The 19,501-nt window shown below is 46.3% G+C and overlaps 1 protein-coding gene across 2 annotated transcripts in view; it reads left to right on the top strand.

Moving 5' to 3' along the window:
- Nucleotides 1-16,185, top strand: part of nrip1b (nuclear receptor interacting protein 1b) — a 35,622-nt gene extending 19,437 nt beyond the window's left edge. For both annotated transcript variants that reach the window (XM_041952932.1, XM_041952933.1), the window contains exon 2: nucleotides 9,872-16,185. In XM_041952932.1, the coding sequence (XP_041808866.1) occupies nucleotides 10,328-13,969 (3,642 nt within the window). In that variant the 5' untranslated portion in view covers nucleotides 9,872-10,327 and the 3' untranslated portion in view covers nucleotides 13,970-16,185. The remainder of the gene's footprint in view (nucleotides 1-9,871) is intronic.
- The last annotated feature ends 3,316 nt before the right edge of the window (nucleotides 16,186-19,501 follow it).

Here is a 19,501-nt window from a genome sequence, read left to right as displayed (position 1 = left end):
GTGTGTGTGTGTGTGTGTGTGTGTGTGTGTGTGTGTGTGTGTGTGACAGCTGCCTAATTGGGCATTCTCCCCTCGTCGGAGCGCCTGCCTCTCCTCTCTCTCCTCTCTCTCCTCTCTCTCCTCTCTCTCCTCCAGCCTGGGCCGGGGCTGCTGACGAATGGCAGCGGATTACAGATGAGGACACGGTGACCCGCCTGACCTTGCTGCACAGCCGCGGGGGAGGGAGAGGGGAGGAGGGGAGACAGAGCGAGAGGGGTGGGGCGGACGGGGTGCTAGGACTGCAGAGGGGCGGAGTGGGGGGGGGGGCGGCGGCGGCGGCGGTGGGCATAGGTGGAGGGGGGGGGCAAGTGGCGTCAGGTCAGCGGAGGATGAGGTCGCACGAAGGTGGGCGAGATATTGGGATGGGGGGTGGAGGGGGTGTTTGCCAGGTGGCCGGGCGGACAGGCGGGTGGACAGGCGGGTGATCAGGCGGATGACAAGAGTGTCACATGACAGTACCCCCCTCCCTCCTCCACCCGTGTCAGTATGTCAAGGGCACGAGCCCCCGCTGGCAACCGCCACTGCGGCATTTTCCCCCACTTTTATTTATATATTTATTTCCTGTCTTCCCCTCCTCTTCTTCTTCTCCTCTCTTTTTTACTTTTTTTATGTGTTTTATGTGTCTATCAGATGAGCAGCTCCTATATGACTGCTGGCTTGCCTCCACACGCCCCCGGGCCGCGATGTGGTCGGTCAAAAGGAGGCGGCAGATCCTTGAGTGTGGTGAATTTTAATTTCTGTGCGCGGTGTAGATATTTCCATGCCCCCGCCCCCAACCCCCCCCACCACCACCTTCCTGCTGTGTGTGTGAGACTGCCAAGGTGAGGTTGTGTCCTCTTGTTAAGAGCGATTAATGGCACTCGTTATGTACATAATGAAATATCCCTGCTGATGCATAGGGTGGCGTTGTCTCTCTCTCTCTCCCACACACACACACACACACACACACTTCTATTGCCTGTGTATATGTGTGTGCACTGTAACATTGAGGACGCTTTGTTACAGCCTCCAGGCAACTCTGGTATGTGTTTGATACGGTGTAGAGACCCCCCCTTGTAAGCCATCTCTCCAAATGAAAAACGAACGGGAATTAAGGCCCTGTCAATTCACAGTCGAGTTTGTTCCTCTTTTTCGCTTTAGATGCGCACAACACTGCAGCTCCCTGCGTGACATGTGTTCTGAGAGATAGAGATGGGTGGCTCACCGCGAGTCCCGTTTTGACTGGCGGAGTAAATTTAGATCTAATCTTCTTGTGTGTGTTCTTTTATAGCCCAAGAATGTTCACCTAACATCAGCTTTTAAGTTGACCTTGTTGTGTTGTTTGCTCGTCTGAGGCTCGTGTGCATGTGTGTGTTTCTGGGACGAGACGCTGCTGGCTTCCCTATAGGTTTTTATTTTGACCTCGTGTGTGTTTGCTTGTGCGTGCGTGCGTGTGTGTGTGTGTGCGCTAACACCATTCAGCGCCTGAGTCAAGCTGTGCAAGCTCTTTTAATCCCACGCCCCGGTGCACGTAGGCTTGATTAGTGGCAGCAGTTATCTGTGCAGAAGACAGCCTGCCCTCCTTTAGCATTTGGTCAGGTCTGGGGCACTGGGGGGTGTCAAGTCATGAGAAAGGTGAACGAGGAAGGAGAAAGGCAGAGGGGGCGGTGGCGGAGGGATGGCGAGAATGAGGGAAGAAGGGGAGGGCTGAAACCTGATTAGTATTCTAAAGGAGCACTCCTGCCAGTAGAGCAAATTGATTACTGCACTTTACCTGTATCAGCCTCCACAGCTAAGGATGACAAGGTACAGCAGCGTGATGTGTGTCTGCGTTCACCTCCCAACCACAGCACAAGAGGTGTGTTAGCATTTGGCTCGGTGTGGATTTTTTTCGTTACTTCGCTGAGAACTTTTTACGTTCGCCACTGGATAGTTTTCTCCGTCCTCTCCATCTCCTTCATTACAGCGAAATAATAGGCCGTTGCAGTTGGGTGCTGGCCTTGTCTATCTCTCTCTGTCTGATTTAATAGTCAATGACTGACTGAGGGAAGACGGACTCATTTCCTGCAAGCCTTGGCCCTGTGCTTGTCTGCATTTAGGCTGACAGTTTCTCTTGGTTTCAGTGAAAGCAGCCTGATCATTTTCAAACAACACAAAACCCTGTAAAATGGGATTTTTTATTTATATATTTATTTTTTGCTAATTTCCATCAACGCACTGTTCATTTTGAAACACGGGTTCAGTTCTGGCGTTCAAGCTCCAGAGCGCAGCTGGGTTTCATTCTAACTACTCGATCAGGCACTGATTACACCTAGGCTGCCAGGTGAAGGCAGTTAATTGCAATTAACCTCTGCTTAGAAGGAAAAAGAGCAGCAGTTTGAGCAATGACAATCAGAATTGAGATCCACTAACTTGGATATAGTACTTCTGTTCATCTGCCCCTCTACTTTTGTTGTGGGTACTGAACCAGTCATATAAAGGAAGTTTTTTCAGCCCAGAACATGTGTTTCACTAACAATCAGTCTAGCTCATCAGCTGTGTGCGCTGTGCATTGTGACCACTGCAAGGATTTTTGTGTAGCAGATGCTGTTAGCGCTCAGGTGTCCGTAGCTAACAATGCTATTTGTATCCAAACCGTGATAGTATCCTAAACCTAACCAAGTAGCTTTGGTGCCTAAGCCTCGCCAAACTGCAACTGAATACAGTGAATAACAAGTCATCTGAGTCTTAAAAAGAATACATATATACTCACATTTGGTTTCACACAGGACCCAAACCCTGGCCTCCTGGGAGAAAGTCCTTTTTTTGACCCATTCATTCCATCATGACCTCATCCCTAATGTGAGCGACATTATCGCTCTTTGTACAACATCACCTGTGACTGGTGTGAATAGCCAAACAGCCGCCGTGTGACTATTCTGACCCGGGTACAAATAGACACTCCATTTTTATGTTTGCTGCTTGTTCCCTGCCTGGCCTGCATTCACTGAGGGAATGTGACCATTAAAAGTTGATTAAGCACCGTCTTATCTAATCCACCTGTTTTAAAAGGATCCGAGTGAGATGTATTGTGGTGTTAAGGTGTATTATTTCAGAATGATTAGGTGGTTATCACCAGTGATCCAAATGCGCAGGCACTGCCTGCTAACACACCTCAGTCTACGTACAGAAAGAAATGTTCTCCGTGAGCTGTCCACCTGACCATTATGCTGTCAAAATCCGTTTACAATATTCATTCAAGAAGGTTATTTGATTAGGATTTTTTTTCTTTTCCAAATTCTCTGCCCAATTAGACAGCTGGCATAGACGAGGGAGCTAGTAGTGTAAAGAACTGGGAGGAACCTGAGAAATTTCTTAGGTCATATTGTGAATCATTTTAATAGTGAGTTCCTGACCAAAGCAGCTCATCCACAAATACTGGACAGACAAAGAGCACCTCAGACAGGACTCATCTTTTGTGTTGCAGTGCTCAAATAAACCATGCTTATTTAGTAAGCAGCACAGACCACTATGTGAGAGCTTTTAAAGAATTAACGGTGAGGCGAAGTCTTAAATGTAAGGAAGAGGTCAAGCTGAATAAAGTGTGTTTTGCCCTCGTGTCTATCAGAAAGGCTTTCTCTCTAGTTCAAGTGGAGATCAGGGTGATCTTGGTGCACCTCAAGAAAAGCACTTTTAGCATATAAAGAGAGTTTGTTGGAAATGTCACCCTTAGCCTTCTTGCTTTAAACTATTTTATTTCATTATGTGTCTTTGCCTGCATTCTTTGACTTTTTTACTTTTCTTTTTCTTTGCATATTACATATGTAACTCAGGGTGTCCCAAGCCTGGAAATAGTTATGATAAAAACATAACAGTCCTTCATATTGGCAGTATTTTTTAGGTCCATGTAGAACCCAACAAAGCGCCAAGGACCCTCTCATATCATGCTGCACTTACTGTGATGCAGATTGTGAATGAAGCTTTTCAGTTGTGTGATTTTAGAATTCTGTATTACAATATTTTTGTACTTATAGTTCTCAAACACTGAACTATACAGCTGTCAGTACAGATGACTCATACTGTTGATATGTAGTAAAATGTGTCAAAGGAGAGGAAGTGTGTGTTCAAACACGTATGGCAGATGTAAAACTTGATATGTCAGACAAATCAGAGTAGATAGACATGTTTCCAGAGTCGGTTTGCAGTAACGTAACAGGATCTCCCCCAACTTTTTGATCTTAATAACTGGTTAGAATTGGTTTTGTTCTGTGTTTTGCTGGAAAAGCAGGGACTGGTACCATTAACGTACAGCAGATAGCCGAGGTTGCCTGTCCAAAGCCTACTCTTGGGTCTTCTCCAGGTTGTGTAACAACAAGGTGCAAGCTGGTACAAGGTCCTTTGGGGCGGCATGTTGCTTGTTTTGTCATTGTTAGCTAAAAACCCTTGTGTTCTGGTGAAGTCCAGTGAGCAGCGGTTACCCGTGTAGTTTTCCTGGTGCTGTTGCTCTGACTGGAGCCCATGCTTCATCCTCCAAGAGTAAGAGTTTAAAGTTATTAATCCATTAATTCAGTATACTTTGTCTTGATGTTCGTGCCATGTGCATCATGTCCGGTATGCTGTAATATTTAGGTGCAGTTGGATAATAAGTTAGATAACCAGTTCACCTTGCAGGTGTATGGGCATCTGTCTGTGCCACCCTCACCGGATTGCCAAGTTACAAACTTGGATTTAAATGTGGTTTTGGTCATTAACCTGGCTGCTAATTTGGACAGTGAGAATGTGAGAAGTATTTAGAGCGAAGTTGTTTTTGTTAGTTGCAGCATCCGTTGCCCTGTGACCGCTGGGTCGTTGATCAGGGACAGGTGTAGGACTAAAGTCTCCTGCCCATTGGCATGTACTCAGCTCTGCCCTGCCAACTGGATTTGTGCTGCTTGAGAGATTTTCTCTGAAAAGGTTACACATAATTGTTTTATAGATTATTGGATGAAATGTATCCAGGATTTCTTTAATTGTGTAACTTTGAATAGGACTGTACTCCTGTGTTTTTGATGATTCTAATGGAAAGTGCCTTCACAACCCATTGTACCTCCAGTCTCACTCAGAGCATTAGGGTGATTTAAAAACTAGAAAGTAGGTCAATGGGAGCATTATGAAAGGCAAAATGATAGCAGAGATATGTCCTCCTCTTTTTTCTGTCACTTAAACCTCTGTCACACACTATATTACTCCAAACCATCCCAAATTACTCACAGTAGCAAGGAAAAAAAGCTGTACTCTTTTAACCCAATAAAGGCAGACATCTTGCTGACTCACAGCAATAGCCTTCTTAGGGCTGATGCCAAGGATATTATGGAAATGATTCATTAAAGGCCAAGGTTTTTTAGCTGGTTTTATCCAGCTTTCGGGGCAGCCTGACAGTGGGACATTTGATCTCAATTGCAAAGTGGCCCATTTCCCTCAGACAGCACCACTGCAGTCTGTTTCAAGAGCCGAGCTTTGCCTTTTGGCGTGCTGGCCATGGGGCAATCAGCTGTTCCTATTTCCAGCACCAGTGTTTACAAATGGAAAATGTGTGTTGTTTCGGGAGGGAAATGAGCACCGTTTTGGACAGACAATGTAAGCAGAAGATTACCTCAGAGCCCAATAGAAATGAATCAGGTATAGATTGATGGCAGTCACGGCTCATTAAGAAGGAATGTGTGTGTGTTTAATTGATGCAGTAATTTTCAGCCACTCAGGAAATGGCCCTTGGGTGGGTCTTCCAAATGGCACACAAATATTTACTATCGACACAAACATTTTTGTAAGCACGTCCATGCAAGCCTGGGTATTTAAGGTGAAGGGAAAGACTATCCAGGTCTGTGATGCGGTGCAGTGAAATCATCATTGCACTGGCTAGTTTGGCTGGGTCTGCCAGTCAGCTGGGCTCTGAACCGTTTAGATGACTCATCAGTGTGCATGAATGTCTCTATGCTCTCTCTCAACCCCAGGAACTCGTTGTACTGACGAGTACAGTTGAAGTAAAAATCCACCCCCGCGCTCCTCATCCGAGGCCAGATGCAGGCCGAGAACTTCGGCGCTCCGGTCCCATTTTGTCCGAGTCGGAAATGTTAGCATTCAATCATCACACGCTGTTCCTCAAATTCAAGTGCTCTGAGTAGGATGATTTTTCCCTGTGGATCGCCTGTTCTACTTAACACAGGAGGTCTGGCTTTTCAGCATTTGTGTATCACATTTCCTTTATGTGGGGTACATGCACGGGTTTCTGCGTGCGCACATGGAGGCATGTGCGCTATGCGTGACTTGTTTGGTCAATGCATCCTAAGAAGTGGGTCAGAGTGCCCTAGTTCTCATTGTCTGGGGGCGTGCATGTGTCTGTGTATTGCATTTCAGTGTTATTTTGTCCTGATTGACTTATCTGCAAAACATCTTCTTGCTCTAGCTCTCCTGCTGTTTCGTAGCATGTTGTTCTCTTGTTTACCTCTCTCAAGGTGAACAAGAGCTTTTAATTCAACTTTCCTCTGGTGCACTGACTCGTTCACTTGTGGAAGGCTTGGAACAACCGCGTTTGGTCAGGTAGCTTATGTTTTGTCTTATTTAATCATGTCAGGCCATATTGAATTTACAAATAGCGGTCACGCCGCATGTGTAAGTGAGCTACCCCGTTGAGTATGTGCAGCAGGGCTGGGCTGGAGATTACATGATATAATAGTGTTTAGGCATTGCCTCTCCTTTTAAATTCCTTTAACCTTGACTCCCCTTAAATGCAGGGAGAACACATCTGCCAGGCTGGTGTCAGACATTAGTAATACACACCGCTCAGGCAGCATTGTCACTTTTTATTAACGCCCAGAGCTTTGCATGGACACCAGCTGTTGCATCAAGTGGAAAAGCCTTGGCGACATGAATGACCTTGACTTTAACTGCCGCTCCTCTGGTTCTTCCCCTTTTTAATTCTTTTGTTTGGTCTCATACATTTTAAATGGCTTAAATGGATTACCATTCCTGACAATCAAGGTCATTGAGGAGCTCACTTTTTTTAAGATTAAAGAAAAAGCTGTATTACCAGCGAGCATGTCAGTGGGTGGCGGAGTGGGTGTAATCTTGAGGTCAGCGGAGGGGATGAAGGTCACATTTGGAGATCGGATCTGTGACATCTGCATCGGCACATTTTTATGTCGGTCTACTGGCAATTCCACGTGTTTTAGGAAGTGGCTGAGAGTATAGTGACCTTTCCTGTTCATGGTAAGAGGAGCGAAACGGAGAGAGAGAAATAGATGAAGAGCCCACCAGCCAAGGGATGATGAAGCTTTCACCCCTCCCCATCACTTGCCCTCCCTCTCACATGTACGTGGCGACTGTAGGGGTAAAAATCACTTTAGAATGGTGCCTGCTCTGTCATTGGCTGACATTGTCAAGGATAATGGATAATCACCACAGAAACCGTAGAGCAGCTCATTGGTGCTGTGGTGTCCCATAGTGGCGGAGGGGGGTGGAGGTCAGGCTTTTTGGGTGCCACCACCAATGAGATGACATGTTAACAGATGTGTAAGGTCATTTTCAATGTATACACCAGGGGAGATAATGTAATAGTAATGCACATCACACATTCTGAGAGAGGAAAGGAGGAGGGCTGTATGCTTTAGGGGCTCACTATAGAGGACAGCTTTCCCCATATTAAGGTCGTTTATTTGTTAACAGAGCTCTGTCACTGAGGAGAACATATTTTTTCTTGCCCTTGCTGTTGCAGGGCTTTTTAACATTGGCTCTGTCATTACATGTATCTCAAGAGCCTGAAGGTCCCCACTTTGTTTAAAGAGTTATTTGTACTTAATGTGAGATAGTGAATGCAGTAGCTGTGTTGTACATAAACTATTATAGTGCAGTGTCACAGTGTCCCTGTGCTGCCTTGTCTGCTCTGTATTGAAATTTCTTTGGGCAAAAACATAGACAAGGTCAGTCGTAATTCCAAAGGTTGACTGCCAGCAGCAGAGAGATTAACAGAATTTCCCATGTTGAAACCCTGTCAGTGTTTCTTTTCCATTTACATTTTTCCTCTCACCAACCTGGGGGGGGGTTGTATCACTGCATATTAGTTACTTTGCCATGCTATGTTGAACGTAAACACTTGTATGTGTTTACAGTGCTGATCAAACGTGGTGTTACACAGCATTCTATTATAATTGCACTAAGCTCACTGCCGGGAAAATAGCGCTAATCCTGAGCATCTAAGATTAGCATGACAGCAGACGTCAGATGGCCCAGTATGACCAGGTTGGCTTTTATTGTTGTCAGATTTAGGTCAGCAGCTAAAATCGCCTTGAACTGTAATTGACACTGATGGGCCAAACTGTTATTCTATTCTGCACCATACCACACAGTCTGAAGAGTCTCATCAACCTGCAGATCTTTGGTTGTTAAGATTGCCAACCCCTGATTGTTTTCCTACTGCTACTCAGACTTAATTGAACACTGGCCAAGTTAAATCCAGCTTCTAATCCCAGCTCATTTCAAGGTGGCATTAAAAGTGCCACCTTGTTGGTCTCACTGTCATGACAACCTGTGGACCTTGGCCACAGGGATGGATTTCAGCCTGATTAGAAGCCTACTGCCTTGTTGTTTTTGGCCCTTGCTACTGCTCTCTGTGAAGTATTTAGACTGGTGGCTGTGTGGGTTGCCATGGCCTTTCGTCATAATCAAGGGCTGCTGTCCTGTTGTGTGACCTGCTATGTTGGTCCACTCAGCGGACACCAAAGGTGAGGACGGCATCGGGAAAGGACACGAACAGCAGCTGAGGCGAGGTGGAAACTCTGTATTAATTAACCTTTATGGGATGCGGCCAGGACTGTCGGAGGTGTCCTGTATCCACGGAAACCACGCTGACAGGGTTCAGAGCAGAGGTCTCCCAGGGCAGCGCCACTGACACTGTCATGGCAACTGGCACAATGCTCACCCCAGTGTCACCGGCTCTGCCCTCCTGACAGTGGTGTGGTGTGACAGGTGCACCTGATCCTAAGCCACCCCCACCCCACAATACACACGCACAAAAGCACACTTGACAGTCAAGTACAGCTTGTCTGTTAGCTCTATCCTTGCTACGATTCTCCTCTGCCTTTGTACTGTATTCATAAACATGACTCACATCACATCGAGCCAGTTGATGCTTTGCTCTTGTCTTCTGATTTAAAAACAATTCATGGTCTATAGGGCTAAACTAAACAGCTGGCCAGGTTCTAATAAAGAGACTGAGTTGCCACCAGAATGGTTTTCACTTACTCTGCGTATGTGTGAGAGTATGCATGCGTTTATGTATGTCTTCATGCCCATTTTCATGCTTGTGCCTCGGCATGAATGGTTAAATGCTAACTTGTATGCGTGTGGGTGGGTGGCCCCCTGCTTTAGGTAGACCGAGGGTTGCGTAGTGTGAGATGCTGCTCAAGTGCATAAGGAGCAGGAGGTGGTGGGGGGGGGATAATCCACTGAAATGACAAGCTGCATAAGAAATTATTCACAGCTCTCACAAGGCCCTTCACTTTTGAAAGACATCGCTGTGAGGGGCTTGCAGCTCAAGACCTGAATGTTTTCAAGGTAGTGGGCTTGAATTTTCAATTTGGATCCAATCAGGCCTAATCTACATTTGTCGTCTGTTCAGTGGCTGCAAGGGGAGAGTGCAGAGAGGAGAAGGAGCCGTGTGCAGTCAATCTGAAATGTTGCTAAGTAACAGAGATGGCAGATGAGGTGGTGAAATGAATGTGATATAGTGCTCTGCAAATCCGTGCTTCTCACACAATTTCTCCTTTTTCTCCTTTTTTTTCTCCACCCAACCATCTCTCTCTCCACTCCTCCCTCTTTTCTCTCTCACCCACTGCCATAGGTCCCCCGTGTGAGATCTGCAAAGCTGAAAGGCGCCACTGACAGAACCACAGCCAGGCCTTAGGACAGACATCCAAACATCCACAGCCACGGAATGTGTCAACATCTTTGTGGTGAAATCCCGCTGACTCGTTGCTTACTACTCACATAAGCCTGGAGCTGGGCCTTCTGGGATCCTACAGTGTTTAAAGGCACATAACAATGCCTGGGAGGCCCACCTGCCCCAGATTGCCTCCAACCATGGCTGCTGTTTCACCACAGTGCTGACTGTGCCCAATACTGAGAGGGATCACATCCAGCCAGTGCATCCTTCAGACCCCTGCAGACTCGCACTGTCCAATTCCCTGCCCTCTTTTTGGTATTTAGGAAGTGCATGCCACTGTCAACCAGATGACCTAGTGGACATTTGTTTCCCAGTAGCAGTGCTGAACCATACGAGGGGATCCTAGTATTGAACATGACTCATGGGGAGGAGCCTGGCCCTGAGACACACAAGGATTCAGCTGTTCTAACTTATCTGGAAGGTTTACTGATGCATCCAGTGGTAGCCGGGCCTGGGGCCACGGCAAGCGGAAGGTCTGAGGCTGCCCACAGCAACCAGGAGCAGGGTGACAAGGTGGGCGGGCCTTTCCAACTGCCCAACCATGGCCCCACAGCTCCCAAGGCTGGAACCAACGGGCCCACACTAGGTTCTTCACAGCACCTGAAGAAGGCCCGCCTGCTGCGCTCTGGAGCCTGGAATGATCCAGGGAACCAGCGGATGAGTTCACCTCCGATGGAGCTGAATGGCCAAGGGGGAGGCCTGCAAAATGGAGCACTAGAGGGATCTCCTCATGCTGGGGAGAGCACCCTGTTAGCTTCCCTGCTTCAGTCATTCAGCTCCAGGCTTCAGAGTGTGGCAATGTCTCAGCACTCAAATAAACCCCCCAGTGAGTGTTCCTCTCCCTCCAAGGCACCCCCTGCAGACAAAGAGCCACTTCCTGTGTATGGGACAGCCTCAAGCCGCTTGAAGGGCCTCATGAGGAAGAGCAAACTTCAAAATCACAGCAACACACCTTACAGTCGCCGGGGACACAGTCAGGACAGACCCCCAGAATCTCCTCGGTCAGCACACAGCGCCACACCTCCCTCTGCCCCTACAGCTGCTGAATCAGTGTCCTGTGCGGAGCGTCTGAAGGCTGTGGCCAACATGGTGAAAATCCGTTCTAGTCCAGCACCTTCACCCAAGCCCAGTGTGGCCTGCAGTCAACTGGCCCTGCTGCTGTCCAGTGAAGCCCATCTTCAGCAGTACTCCAGAGAGCATGCGCTCAAAGCCCAGCTTTCAGGAAGATCTGCCAGTGAGAGGCTAGCTGCCATGGCAAACCAGCAGCATGGCCAGGACAAAAGGCCACCTAGTGTGGGAGGGACTCTGCCTGGAGCCCCAGACACACTAAGCTCCTTAACAACCCAAAATGGAATGACAACAACAACTACAATAACAACAACACTCCCTCGAACGGCCCTGTCCAGTCCTCAGAGCCCTTCTTTGCTGCGTGGCCATAGCCAAAGCTCCCCACCCACTCCCCCACATGCTCCAAACCACACTCACAGCCAGCCACCTAGGGAGAAGCGAGGATTTGACTCACGTCCAACCCGTCCCCCCCAGACATGCAGCAGCTTGCTGCTGCTGCTACTCAACAACCACAACAACCAGAAGCAGCTGACCAAGAATGGGCACCTGGAGGACAGCTGTGGCATTCTTCCGCCAAGCGGCTCCTCTTCAGTTACATCGGACAGTGAGTGCTCCACCCAGGAGAGGAGCCTCACCAAGGACAGCAGTGATGCAGAGAGTTCCTACTCAAGTTGCTCTCCCATTGACCTGTCCATGAGAAGCCGGCCCAATACACAAGACACAGGGCCCAAAACCACCACCCCCTCTTCTACTTTCTCCTCCTTCTCCTCTGCCACCTCTACCCTCTCTTCTTCCACCACAGTGTTTTCCTCCACCCCAGCTGCATTCTCTCCTCAAACTTCTGCTCAACCCTCCATCACAACCTTTTCACCATCCCCTACTGTTGTCTCCTCTGTTTCCACTGCTATTTCTTCATCGTCCTCCTCTATCTCCACATCCTCCCTGGACAAACTAACAGAATCTTTAATAAACAAGTGGAAGCCAGAGCCATCAGGATCAAAGGTGTCCAAGAACAAGGAGCATGACATGAGCCCAGATCTAAAATCCCACCCTAAGGTTACACTTATGCAGCTTCTTCTTGAGCGCAGAAATAATGAGATGGTTAATAAAAGTGTAGGTAATCCAGATATGCCACTTGATATAACTATGGCCACCATGTCTCGAGGCCAAACAAAAGGACTGGTGCCCTGGGAGGAGACCAGAACTAAAAGCCCCTTAGATAGACCTGTAGCCCCAGCCCAGCCCATGTACTCCCTTAGTCGTGACCCTAGCAGTGCACTATCCCCATACTCTTACCCTTCCCCCCATGTCCAGTCCAGCCCGCTGGATTTGTGCAAGTCTAAAGCCTTCCCTGCTGAGAAGGCTTCAGAGCCTGCCTTCAGTGCCAGCAAACTGTTACAGAATCTGGCTCAGTGTGGCACAGCTTCTTCCTCCCCACCCATCCCTTCCAGCAAAGGGGCAGCTCAGGAGCTCGAAGCCAGCAGGCCCCTTGCCCTATTGGAAAGGCTCAATGCTCCAATCCATAGGACCACCACCACTCCTGTGTCTGACGGACCCTCAGGCAGTGGCACACCTTTCAGCCAGAAGGAAGCTTCTCCTCCTTCATCACAGATTGAGAACCTTCTAGAGAGGCGCACTGTGCTGCAGCTCCTTCTAGGAACAGGCTCAGCTAGTGCTACAGTCAGCCGCAAAGATAGGCCCAGTGGCAGTGGCACGAGGAGCGTGGAAATAGCAGGGGGATGCTATGAGAAGAGCCCTGGTGCTTCTATCGTCTGTGACAGCTCCAATGGACCCCCTTTGGACGTAAAGGTCAAAACGGAGATCACAGAGGAAGTTGGACTGTCCTCAGCCTTGTCTGAGGATGGCAGTGGCAGAAAGAGACATAGTGGCTATGAGAAGACTAGCCCCCTCTCAGACTCTCAGCAGGAATTTAAAACAGAACCACGGCCTGCAGAGGTCATAGCAAAATATGGCCTCCTCAGCCAGTTGCTTAAACAACAGACTGCTACCTACTATAGCAGGGCTGCAATGCAGGCAGAGTCACAGCCCAGACAGGTTAAAGAGGAACAGAGGGACTACCCAAGCCCCAGTCCCAAGAAGAGACGCCTCTGCTCTGATCGGACTGAGAGTTTGAATAATATTAGCTCTCCAAGAGCAGTGGACAGTGGCGACACAAACATTTTTGCTTCTTCTGCTGTTCAGGAAGAGCCTGAGCAGCAGAGGATTCTGAAGGAAGAGGAAGCTCCACCCAGGAGCCCACCAAGTGAAACCCTCACCAGAGAAAGTCGGGGCTTCAATGTGCTCAAACAGCTGCTGCTCTCTGACAACTGCCTGAAGGAGCTGTCCCAGCAGCCCCGGGGAACACCCAGTCCATCCGTCCTGCAAGCCAATGGCAAGGCCAACGGCAGCATTCTCACTCAGCCTTCCCATAATCACAGCTTCCTCCACCTGCCCAGCTGGCACCCACATGGTTCCCTCAACTCAGGGCTTCCGAGTAATCTCAGACCACTGCCCACCCCTCCTGCAGGTGACAGCCCTATCTGCACCCCCTGGAGCCGCAACCCAGCTCCATGGCCAGTCACTCAAAAACGGGACCCCCCTACTCTAGTCAAACAGGAGCCGGAGAGCCCTGTGCGATGGAGTAGTCAGGAGAATGAGGAGGAGGATGGTTGTGACTCAAACCTGGACTCTCCACGGCTCTCGCGTTCCAACCCCATCCTGTATTACATGTTGCAGAAGGGCAGCATTCAGCTGAGGAAGGAGGTGAGGGATCAGGCAGAGGGAACCCAGTCTGTGATCAGAGTTAAAGAAGAGCCAATCAGTGACATGCATGCCTATGAACACAGTCTGAGCTCCACCCCACAATCACCGACCCACAATGACAAGCACAGCCATGAGAGCCAGCGGCTGAGCCAGTCATCTGAATAGAAGTTGTATCAACTACAAAAAAATACAAAATGGAATCAAATTCATTGACTCTTTTCTTTTTCCTTTTTTAATGACTTGCCAAATTGGTTTGATGAGACAAATAACAAAGAATGAAAAATGTTTTTTAGTGGGATAGAGCAAGTTCAAGTTCAAATGCATACTTGCATTTGTAAGTTTAAATAATGAGGTCATGGAATGGTACAAAATCTTAGCAAAATGTCAAACGGATTCAACCAAAACCACACAACTGTCACAAATTTGACCTTTCCCATCAGTTATTATTATGCACTACATACTTCATTTTGTCAATTATGAAGTCCTTTACAACTTAGTCTTGGTTTACACTTATAATTTGCATCTAAATTGTACACATATCACTATTCCATGTCCTCTTTGTTGCCTGCCATAAAACATTTAGAAAGAACATTTCAGGCAATATTTATTATTGATGACTCCAAAAATGTTAGCGCTCAGTTCAGTGGACATTTATTTATTTTCTCCATCAGAACGTTTTCAGATAGACAAAGTCCCATCAATTTTAGATAAGATTCCAAATAAAGTCATTCTAGGGCAGACGCAGTGGTCTATTACAACAATGTACATGATAAATTCATTCAAAGGAGGACCTTGAAAACAATATTCACACTGCAATAGCTTCAGTGAGGATCCTACCATGATGAATGCTTTCTCTTGCTTTTCCTCAACATTCACGGTGTGGTATGATTACCAATGGAGCAAGAAAATATCAATGGGGGTTTGAATGGTCACAACTCATTGAATTATGCTTTTGTTTGAATTGAACTTTTAAGGGCAGTATTCGACAGTGCAAGCTCAGGGTGACGTGTTTGCAGATTGTGCAGTTTTGAGCAGATGGGTCAACAGAGCATGTGTGGCGCTTACAGTTGAGCAACTGTATGTAAACAGGTTTCTAGAGCAACAGTTAAAAGGCTGCAGCGTCTGAGAAACGTACCCTACCATCCTGGGTAAACCCACACTGCTTTTCTTAATGCACACAAAAACTTGTCAAGCACATGGCTTGTTCTTTTCATTTCATACAAAGGAGCACCCGGAGTTTGCACTATCGAAGCTGAGTCCTCGGTGTCCTTTTCAGAATAATTTAATGGCATGTAATAAAAAAATGTCAGTATTGTTATCTGTTGAGAATTTGACAGTTTGTGGGGGTTTTTTTCATCATTTCTTAACTGTTGTGGTTTATGAACATTTTTTTATGTTTTGTGGCAGTCTCAACTCATAAAATGTCAAAAGAATTGCATGATAATTAAGAGAAGACCACAGGTACATCTTTGTTTTCAAAGCAGCTGGATATGTGTACCTGCCCCCAATAATCACCAAGACGTTTTGGTGTCTTGAGGGATATCTGGTATCTAGCTCCTTATTTTGATTGTACTGTATTCTTTTCGGTTAGTTTCACACACTGCTTTATCCATTTAGTCTTGTGATCTTTTTAATACATATACCGATGAAGTACGTCTCTTCGATTAATACATTTTCACAATGGTTAAATATATTTGTGTACATAGTACTTTCAGTATGAAAGATGACTATTTTGTAATGTTTAAGAAAAGATATTACCCTAGTTTTTAATGCCCTGATATGTAAATATGAATTATATGCGTACAAGTGTACATACAAAGGCAGAGGATGCTATGCCCATCTTTTTTTGGTTGGTTTGTTCTTTGCATGTGTCTCTATGTGGTAAATGATAATCTATCCTGCGCTGTGTTGTGTAATAATGTCTGACTCTCCTCACTGCTGCCTGTTGCATGCAGACGCATGGGAACTACCTGTGTATCCCTACTGGTGATGGGGGAAAATGTCAAGTCTTAAAATAGGTCTTTTTTTTTATCACAGAGAGAGGTTCGTTTAGAATATGAACAGTCCCTAAATAACCGCAGACTGTTGAGCAAGTTGATTAAAATGTGTGGAAAAATAAACGTGCATTGAATATTTTTGTGATTTTCCTTTCTGTTACTGGTTAACAAAGCTCTGTGAAAGAGCTCGGGGCTATAGTGGGGGATTGACGTACAATCATAGATCTGCATTGTGCATCTAAGAAATACATTTGTAGCAGCAAATATAAAAAAAAAGGTGTTTCATTTTTTCATGTGAAAACCTGAAACATTATTTCATTTTTTATGTTTTCATTTTTGGTGTTCATTTGCACTGATATCTCAGAAATAAAGTACTAAAATGCATGACCTAGTATGAATGTGTTCCTCTTCTTCTAGTTTGTCACTCAAAAGTGTGTTTTTCTTCTGCATTAGTTGGTGATGTGTGCCAGAGTATTACTGTATGTTATCTGGGGAAAGCCCTAGTTTTTCAGATGACACCATGAAACACACTGGGGTTTAATTATTCTCGTGTTCAACAGCCACATGCAGCCGAGGTTTAACTGTTACAGAACATGTGCCACCGTACATCCTAATATCTGACTTAGCTCACAGCACCGATTATTATTGTTAAAATAGGACATCAAAGCCAGACTGCACTTTGTGTAATCAAAGACTCTGGTCCATTAGAGTAGAGTGAGAGGATGTCCTGTATTTGCCCTGAAACTTCTGCTTCTGAGTTGGCTGCTGTTCACTACAGTGCTGAGTCTTAACAAAGGCAGGAAAGACACTGAACGGAGGAGGACACGTGGAGGTCACCAGATGTACACTGAATACCGAGGATGTGCCTTACAAAATGGAACATATATCTTTTATGTAGAACCCAAAATAGATCTCTTTGTACAGTCAATACAAGACCTTAATTCTTGTGTTCAGTCCAGAAAGTTATTCATTTTGGGATAATTTGCTTGACTTGAGAAAAACAGCCCGTAGCGTGAGACTTCCTAAAGGTGAAGATGAGTTCAAGTTAAACTTCCCTTGCTCTGGGTTTGAATATGAAGTCCAGTGGGTGAACAGACGGCTTTTTGTCTGCAGTGCACTTTTGAAATCGTAGCGCAGTTCCTCAGCCCTGACTTCCCTTTTATTTAATATTCCCCATGACTGACTGCACTCTCTTTAAACTCCCGGTAACCTTTCCCCTCCGTGAACTTCTCCATTTCGAGATTCTTATCAAGGCTGAACCACCAGTAACCTCTTGATTTCCTCCGATTGCTGAAGCAGCGGCAAACATAAAGGAGGAGGGAGTCCCAAGTTTAAGCTGAGGTCGAGGTGTAAAACTTGACAATCGGCTGTTTGACTGTGGCTCTTTGATTTCCTGACCTCAGCATGAGGCCAAAAGGATGTTAGCACTCCACATCAGGCCACCAATGACTCAACAGAGGCCAAGGACTCGGAAGTCCCACAACAGGCATTTCATAGTTATGAGGCCTCCAAAAACTATTTCCTGGCATTACAGATGCTTTTCCCTGACAAACAACTTAATGACTACACTTAATGTGCTTGGTCAAGGGTTTATGCACATGGGGACACATCAACTGTTAAAACCTACTATTGTGCATAGATTTCAGTGCTAATGAGTTAGTTTCTTTGTGAGCGCTTTGTTTATTCACATGGAGGTCATACCGAGCTAACACTCCTCAGTACTGTCATGGTGACTGCTGTGATGAATACGCTCACAGATGTTTGATCACCCTCTCCTCATGCAAGCGTTTGAACTCCGAGCACATGGTTTGACCTCACATGTTGTGTAAACACGCGCACACACGTAATGTAATTAGCATTTTATGGGTCACGTGACCCCATGCGGAGCGTCATAAAGACAGAATATGTTCAGAAAATGCTAAAACACCATTTTCTCGCAAAAAAAAAGATATGTGTACTCTGTTTTGAAGCAATGCTGCTGCGTGAGTGTGAGCATACGTGAGAGCAGCGCCTCAAGTCAGACAACAACAAAGAGGTTAAAGCAAACACCTGGGGAAACTCCTGCTCTGAGAAAGGAGGTCAGATTGGTTTATTTTCCCAACCTATACCGGTTCCCCCAGTGGGGCCTTTGCTTTTGAAGATGTACCTCTTTGTGAAGTCTGTTCCTTAACCCCCAGGGTCACAACCTTTTGCCCCGCCCCCCCTGCCCTGACCTGGCTGATCCTGTTTCCCGGGACAGGATCAACTGTTGGCCTGCAGCTGTGGCACCCCCCACACCCTCCCTCTCCTCACACACAAACCACACACCACCAGCACCACCCACCTCCCCCACCCCCATCCCAGCATTACATTCAGGCCATTCTAATGTTTTGTGTAAATATGACAAGTGGCAGCATGGCTTAAATCCTCTCTTCCCTTTATGCCTGATAGCCTATTGACCCATGCTGCTTCCTACGGCCTCCTATTCTCCATACATCAAGTGGTAATTAGTCATGAATCACTAATAACTACTTAACTACCTACTTCGCCAGAGAGCCCATTGAGTGTAAAGCACTAAGAGTAAGTAAAGTTCAAGAATTTACTTTTTTTTTTTTAAGTTGCTAAGATCAATGGCAGCTATTTTGTAAAGCTTCCTTATTGGTGGCCATGTGCAGGCATGCAAACAGACCCAATGTAATATTTATGATGAGTGAGAGTCCCTGTGGTCCGCAGTTCAGCCTGTCAGCTTGAGGGATGTTGGCTGACACTGAAAGAACATGGATGATATTTGCCATGTCGGATAAGCACAAGGGTAAATGTTTTACAAAGTGGCTAGGGAGAACTAGCCATGTCAGTCTCCTGCCTGCCAGGGTCTTCTACCTCTACAGCGCTCTCCAGACGTGGAAGCATTCTCCTGTTAAGTCTTTTTACACACGTTTGAGCTCATGCATCTGAAGGTTTCCTGAGGATAGAGGTTGTCCCCTCTGTGGTCAGTCATGTTTTCAGAGGTGATTAATTTCATTCTTGGCCTCACTCTGACCTTAAATTTAAGCTTAGTTCTAGAGTAAGCTATGTCAACAGTAATCGCACCAAATTTCATGTGAAAAATCTCATCTTTAGGAAATGCATTTACCACTAACTTCCTGTGTGTTTCATCACAAATGATGACGCTGTGGTTCATCTGCAGGGTCATGGACTTTCCAAGTAAACATTTCTCAAAATCCCCGGTAGAATGAGAAAGGGCAGTTCAGTGTCAACCAGTCTGGCTAAGACCAGCTTGGGATGTGAACTTTGTGCTGCGGGGGCTAGGGGCCATTTAGAACGAAGCATGCCAAATTTAACTCTGTTGAGTTTGTGCTCTGATGTTCCACTCAGTGTGAAGTCATACAGAAAAACAATAATAGAGCTGCATCTGGCACTCAGGAGGGATTTAGTTACATCTCAAAAAGACTTCTAAGCACTGTTATCAGTATTTAAAAGAGCAGTCAAATTGTAAAATATGAGGAGGGGACAGAAATATGTTACCTTGCCATTGCTCAGTATTTTGTAATGCTGAACAACAGTATGAGATCATAATTGCAGTCCTTGTCATCGAGCTGTTGGCGTTGCTCATATTTTATTTATTGACTTGATTGAGTTTTTAGCTGTGTAAGCAGTGTGTCTGTTGGTCAATCCACCACTTTGGTCCGGACTGAAATGTCTTAACAGCTATTGAATGGAT

Source organism: Chelmon rostratus, chromosome 14, assembly GCF_017976325.1.
Source record: "Chelmon rostratus isolate fCheRos1 chromosome 14, fCheRos1.pri, whole genome shotgun sequence".
Taxonomy (NCBI): Eukaryota; Metazoa; Chordata; class Actinopteri; order Chaetodontiformes; family Chaetodontidae; genus Chelmon; species Chelmon rostratus.
Note: the sequence above shows the minus strand (reverse complement) of the source record. Positions and strands in the feature narration are given on the sequence as shown.